The 7,198-nt window shown below is 42.6% G+C and overlaps 1 protein-coding gene across 1 annotated transcript in view; it reads right to left on the reverse strand.

Annotated features, from left to right (window-relative positions):
- Positions 1–3,752: 3,752 nt before the first annotated feature.
- Positions 3,753–7,198, reverse strand: part of LOC123039074 (uncharacterized) — a 12,319-nt gene continuing 8,873 nt past the window's right edge. Inside the window, exon 3 of the mRNA XM_044462373.1 lies at positions 3,753–3,761. Within this exon, the coding sequence (XP_044318308.1) occupies positions 3,753–3,761 (9 nt within the window). The remainder of the gene's footprint in view (positions 3,762–7,198) is intronic.

The raw sequence follows: 7,198 nt of genomic DNA on the forward strand, positions 1-7,198 counted from the left end.
AGCCTCTCGAGTCTCAGATTATGCTTACTGCATGTTCCGGGAATGTATCTAGTGATGGATTGCATAACCAGCCAGATATGACAGATACTCAAAATGAGGCTGTTGTTGATGCTTCCGTGAAGAGGTGCGGTTCTTCTCTTGTCCGTAACTTGGATAAGTAATATTCCAGGCGTCGCAAGAAATTACGCCTACCTTCTTCGCCCATGGCCACTGGTACAACTGATTCTGACCAGCCGTCGTTGGATGATACACATCGTTGTATCAAGGCAATGGTCATCAATGAGCTTGACATTGTAGGCCCTGATAAGGGCACTAACTCAGTAATTGCCAATCCCACTCGGAAGAAGCAACATCCTCGCAAGTGAGTTTCTTATCATCTGCTAGTTGTGTTCTTTTTGTACATATTTAGTTGTTGTTTCTCTTTTGTGTTATAACTTTTCCTAGCACCTACCTTCTGATAATTAGAAGCAACTCTGCCTGGAAAGTTTTTACTCCTTAATAAGCATGTGTTCTTGTCTAAAATGAATAGTAATTATATCCTGATAAGGCTGATAACTTTTAGCAGTTGTTTTCACTATGTAGTTTAACTTTGTTTGCATGATAATTTTAGTAATTATATGCTGGCAAGCATTTGTTATTTGTCTATGGTAACATTTTTCTCACGTGCACTATATCCTTTTCAAATAATAACTTGTCAGGGGTTCGAATGCTCCATCTATTAGTGTTGCCGACCTTCAGCAAACGCGGTCTACCAGTGTGGGTGTCACGTCTGAGGTGGTACCTAGTAATCTTACATGTTCTTCAGCAGATGTTGACTCGTCTGACACGTCATGCAGGTGATTATGAATGTTATTTTTTCTCACTATATGAAATCTAAATGAATTTCTCTATTTTTTTATTTTTCTTCGTAAATTAGGTGAATATATACCGGTAATTCAACTCTTTTATGCGTGGCATCATAAACTGTATGGAAAGGGCTGGTAGTTTTTATAGTCAAAGCTCTTATAAGAATACTGTTATTTTTAGCATGATAAATTTGTTGGTAAATTTGTTATCTTCATAGTTACCATCTTCATTAATGATTCATGACGATGTTGATTTTTGCATTATGTGGATAACCAAGTTAGCCATAAGCTGACAAATAATGCGAATACAAGCTGGTAACTAAAGTTATATTAGCTGGTAACTAATGTCAATATAAGCTGGTAGCTGATGTTATATTAGCTGTTTGTATAATGCAAATATAATCTGATAACTAATGTCAATATAAGCTGGTAACTAATGTTATATTAGCTGGTAACTAATGTTATTATAAGCTGGTGATGTTTCTTTTATTTTGTGCAGGAATAAGACCAAGATTACTGTGAGAAAGGTTAAAAATTCTTCTAAAGTTGCAGTTGCAACTAGGTCTTCTCCTCATGTTGCTTCCAAGAACGCGAAAGATGATTTTAAAGACTCGCCCGTGGTCACTTCTCCAATGGCTGTTGTGCAACCTAATTCTCCTGTGAGGAATTCACCAAATGCTGGTTTTGGAGTTGTGGAAGAGCTCGTGGCAGCAGCCACCATTACTCAAGTGGTAGAAGAGATTGCCAATGTTGTTATTGGCACTGAAGCTGAAACTTCTGCTGATTAACCACAAGGAATATCTCCTTCAATGAGCGTTGCCGTAGCTGAAACTTCTGCTTATCAAGATCAAGGTTTTGCTCCTCCAATGAGTGCTACCATAGCTGAAACTTCTGCTGATCAAGATCAAGGATTTGCTCATCCAATGAGCGCTGCTGTAGCTGAAGATGCCCAAGCTCCTGTCAAAATACCATGTGTTGCTCAAGCTCAAGTTGAATCTGCCCAATCCAATGTGGCAGAACCAGTTGAAACTGAAGATTCACTGTTTGTTGAAGCTCAAGCTGGGGATGACCAAGTCGTCGCCCAAGAATTCAGCAGTAATGCAGATGTAGAAGATGTTGTTGCTGAGAGGGCCTACTGGGATTTCACCCCACCATCTTGCTCTCTTGGCCTGGATTTTGGCCCCACACCGCCGGGACGAGATATTAATACGACGGCCGCAGTCCCAGCTGTAGTACCAACACCGCCCCCAGCGGTTGTTTCGACAACTCAAGCACCAGTAGTGGACCCATCGGTTAACAATGCTCCCAGGGACCGAGCAGCACCAGCCCTAATTGATCAGATGGCGGCAGCACCAAGAGATTCAAAGAATGTAGTAGATAATCCTGTTGACTCTAAGCCGGTTTCATGCTCTGAGCCTGCTGACCTTGGTAAGTGAAGGCATATACGTGTCTTCGCTTTATCACAAAAGAGTGATGGGATGGATGTCTGCTTTTCGAAGACCTTTTTTATGCTTTTAGTTTGATCCTTGTGTGTATATTTATGCTGTTTGTTATTCTATGTATGGACAACCCCCTCCCCCCATCTCACATGTAATGACTTCTGCTTTTGCGTGTGTGCTATGAAATGAACTATGTGTTTTCGTTTCACATTCACTCTCTTTATTTTTATGTTGTCTGGTGTGTGGATGTATTATATGTGATTATTATTGTTCATTATTCCTGGTAACTTTTACTAACATTTGACTAATAATTATAGCGCCCTACTTTTAACTGATAATTATAGCACTCTACATGAAAGACATTGTACCTTGTTTTCTAGCTCACCATTTTATCGTATGGTAATTTTCACCACGTTAACCTCTTTGTGAATGTTGCTTTGTTTTTTTGTTCTAACTAGATACCTACATGGTTTCATTTTACTATCTACTTAAAATAGTAACATTTATGATGACACCCTAATAACTTTTGCTACCATCAAGCCGATAACTTCAATTCCTTTTATCTTTATTCCTCGTAACTTTTACTAACATCTGACTGATAATTATAGCGCTCTACTTTTAATTGATAATTACAGCGCTCTACATGAAAGATATTGTACCTTGTTTTCTAGCTTACCATCCTTTATCGTATGGTAACTTTCACCATGATAAACTTTGCGAATGTTGCGCTGGTATTTTTTTGTTCTAACTAGATACCTTCATGGTTTCATTTTTTTGCTAACTAGCTACTTAAAATGGTAACATTTCTGATGACACCCTGATAACTTCTGCTACCACCATGCTGATAACTTCAATTCTTTATTGTTGCTGGAAATACACCCCCCCTCCTTTCCCTGCACACACACACACCATTCTAATACATTCATGTTGCCCCTTTAACTATCCTGACCCCCCTCATTTTCTTCCCATTTTCTCTCTACAGTAATTATATCATCATTCTGTACTATCTATCACTTTTTCCTTTAGCTGTTTTTCCACATATTTGACATTCCTTTTTTCGGTTCGCAAAATGACCTGATCGCAACTTTTTGAAGAGTGTCGAGTTCGAGTTTATGATGCGGATGTTGAAGACGATGATGTAATTATGTGGGTTGAAGAAGTCGAACATGCCACTGCTAGAGAAAAAGCAAATTATGCTCCTATAAAAGGTACTGATAGGAAGATTTTTTGTATCAAACTTTTTCCTACTGCCAACCTTGATGACATCATTATGTTCATGCTGATAATTTACTGTTCTAATCTTTGATAAGTTCTTTTCTTATAGACCACCCCATTAGCCCTGAATTTGTTACACCAGTTATTCACCCTCCCAATGGTAATCATTCATCCAGTGTGACTCCTAAATCGTACATTCAAAAAGTTAGGGTAAGCCGCCCATCGTAGTTCCTTTTGCCTCCATATTGTGGCCTCACAGCATCTGCACTCAAAGAGGTTATTTACACAAAAGTTACCAAGCACACCACTGATTCAGTTGACTCCAGGATAAAACAGTAATTACATTTATTGTTTTCCTTTTCTCTAGTATTTTGACCCCTCACTGGCAAAACATTGGCTTATTATTATAGTGTAGATAGAGCGCCTGTCAAGTTTTGTAGCATTCGGAGCTCATCTGACAGCCCAACCATTATACATATAGCGGCATTATAGCCGGTATATCGTCGGATGTTTTCGGTCTCCGGAAACAGCCGCCGGGCTGAATTGCTCCTCTTTCCTCGCAGACCACCTCCTCTACACAGCCCACTACCACCCATTAGGCCCAACCTACTCCTCCTCGCGTCCGATCATGATCTAACGGTCCGAAAACGGAGCAAAACCCCTAACCCTAGCCCCCTTCCTTATATAAACACCTCCCCATGCCATTTTGGGCCTTCTCCTTCCTTCTCCTCGAAATCCGCTCCCCCAATCATCAGGCAGCCACTCCCACCTTCCCATCGGATCTGGCGCTGCTAGCCCACCGCCACCACTTAGCAATCGGTCACAGGGCGCGCCGCCACCTGAGCCCCCCGGCGCCGCCATTCTCCTCCACCCATCGACCACCATGCGTCCCTGGCCTCCCCACGCCGCCGCCAGCCCGCGGGCCCGCCATGACCCGGATCAGGCCCTGGAAGCCCATTGGGGCCCGGGCGCCTCGCCGCCGCTGCCCGCGCGCCCGCGCCAGGGAGCCTGCCCGACCGCGCCGCCTTGCGCCTCGCCTCCATCCCGCCGGCCACCGGAGTGGCGTCGCCAGCGACCTCGACCCCATGCCGCTCCCATCGGGCCTCCCCTTCCCTTCCTCCCTCCGTTTTCCCCTTCCTCACCTACTTCTCTCTCTCTCTCTGTAGAAGCGCCGCCACCACCATGGATCTCCCGCGAGCCCCGTTGCCCGGATTCCGTCGTCCACGCCACCGCCACGGCTCCCTCCGGCCGGATCTGGTCGGAGAGGGCCGGATCCATCCTTCCCCGGCCTCCCTGACCTCTCCCTCGACCTCTGCCGTTGTCCCCATCGTCTCCGATGACATTCCGGCGAGATCCGCCACCGCATCGATTTCCGTGCAACCCGAGGTTGACCCAGTTTTTCGTCTAAGTCCCCGGATCTGCTGTTATTTTTGTGCCATGTTCATCGCATCATAACTCCATGCATACTGCTCCGTTTCGTGCGTGTGATATATCAAAATGTTCGCCATGAGATGCTCTTCATTGCATTTCATTGTGTCATGCTTGTTTGAGATCATCTTGATGCCTAAATAATCGTTGCAAGAGTGCTATATGATGTTAATCTGCTGAAACTGTTATAACTTGGTGATTTGTCATTTTTGTTGCATTTGATGTGTGCATCCTATGAGCATCATCTCTACATGTGTTTTGAACTACATCATGCCATCTTTATAGAGGTGCAATCCATGTATTTTTGTGAGTCTTGTAGTGAGTGCATCAAGCTTGTTAAGTAGGGTACTTGTTGTTGCTGTTTTGCTAGGCTGAATCTGTTACATCATGATGCTATGTAAACCTGCTGCTACAAGTCATTCTATGCATAATCTGGAGATGATCACTAAAGATGTTTTGTTATACATGTTATGATCTATCCAACCATGCCCCTGGTTTCATTTATAGCTTGTTGTAGATTGTTGTAATCTTGCTCCAAAGTTGCTAAATAATGTTGTCGTCAGCCTGTTAACATGAAGTTCAGTTTTGCCATGTGCTTTGCTAGTGATCCATGCACCCTATGAACTTGCTATTGCCATGCTTAGCTTCATAAACATGTCTTCTTAATGTTAGTCACCTTTCCATGCCATGTAATGCTTTGTGGTGAGTGGTACAAGCTCTCCAACATGCCTATTTATTGTTGTTCCTGCCATGTACTAATCTGTCATATAACTTGCCATGTTTACATGGGTGCCATCATATCTTCTGATCCTTTTTGGCTCATAGTCAGTAAAGGACTTTTGTTCTATGCATTTAATAGTATCATGCCATGCTTTTGTTTGCCATGATAAGTTCCTGCAGCATGTTGTTTGATAGCTCTAAACATTGCAACCTGATGTTATTTTTGTTAAGGCTAAAACGGTTATAATTTGCAATCTTGCCATGTGTTTTTGAGCATGTTCTAGTGATTTCTGAAGATAGCTCAGTGTTCATGTTTTATCATTCTGTACCTGTACATCATGCCCATGCCTTTTGTTCTTATGCTGGGGTGCTGTAGCATGTTGTTTTGATGCTTGGAATATGCATAGTTGCTGTTTTGGACAGATTGTTGTTATATCATGTTTGGAGTGTATGTGTTGAACCGTTGCTCCGTTTTGAGTGTGCTCTATATGAAACTTGCTTGATTTTGCATGTAGCTTCATATTATCATGTTGCATCCATGTTTTGGTGTGTTTGCTTGATGTTTTAATGCATTTTGCATCAATGCCATGTTTAACTTGTTTTGCTCATCTTCTTGGCCGTAGCTCCAAATCTAATGAACTTTATATGTAACTTGACTACAATCTCGTGTAGATCATCTTGGTGCATATTAACTTGCTGTTTAACAACTTGAACATAAGGTTTATTCAGATCTGGACCTATTTCGAAATATGCATATGAGGACTTACCGGATTTGTTATATGTTGTTCCCGGCCTCATTTAAACTTGCCTTGATGTGTTGCTCTTGTATGCATCATCTCTTGCCATGAGTAGCTTCATGTAGCTTTGTCATGCATCATGCTTGTTGTGCATCATGTCATGTTCATGTGTGGTGTGTTTACCATGTTGTGTGCTTCTTCTCGATAGTTCCTGTTTCGTTGCGATCGTGAGGATTCGTTCGTCTACGCTTGGTTCGTCTTTGTGGCTTCATCTTCTTCATAGACTCGTTCTTCTTCCTAGCGGGATTTCAGGCAAGATGACCATCACCTTGGATCTCACTACTATCATTGCTATGCTAGTTGCTTCGTTCTATCGCTTTGCTGCGCTTCCTATCACTTGCTCTTCAAGCCTCCCAAATTGCCATGTCAACCTCTAACCTTTTCACCCTTCCTAGCAAACCATTGCTTGGCTATGTTACCGTTTTTGCTTAGCCCCTCTTATAGCATTGTTAGTTGCAGGTGAAGTTGAAGACTGCTCCATGATGAACAGGATTATGTTGGGATATCACAATATCTCTTATTTTAATTAATGCATCTATATATTTGGTAAAGGATGGAAGACTCGGCCTTATGCCTGGTGTTTTGTTCCACTCTTGTTGCCCTAGTTTCCATCATACTGGTGTTATGTTCCCGGATTTTTGTGTTCCTTACGCGGTTGGGTGATTTATGGGACCCCCTTGACAGTTCGCTTTGAATAAAACTCCTCCAGCAAGGCCCAACCTTGGTTTTACCATTTGCCTCACCTAGCCCTTTT

The sequence above is a fragment of the Triticum aestivum genome, chromosome 2B, assembly GCF_018294505.1.
Source record: "Triticum aestivum cultivar Chinese Spring chromosome 2B, IWGSC CS RefSeq v2.1, whole genome shotgun sequence".
Lineage (NCBI taxonomy): Eukaryota > Viridiplantae > Streptophyta > Magnoliopsida > Poales > Poaceae > Triticum > Triticum aestivum.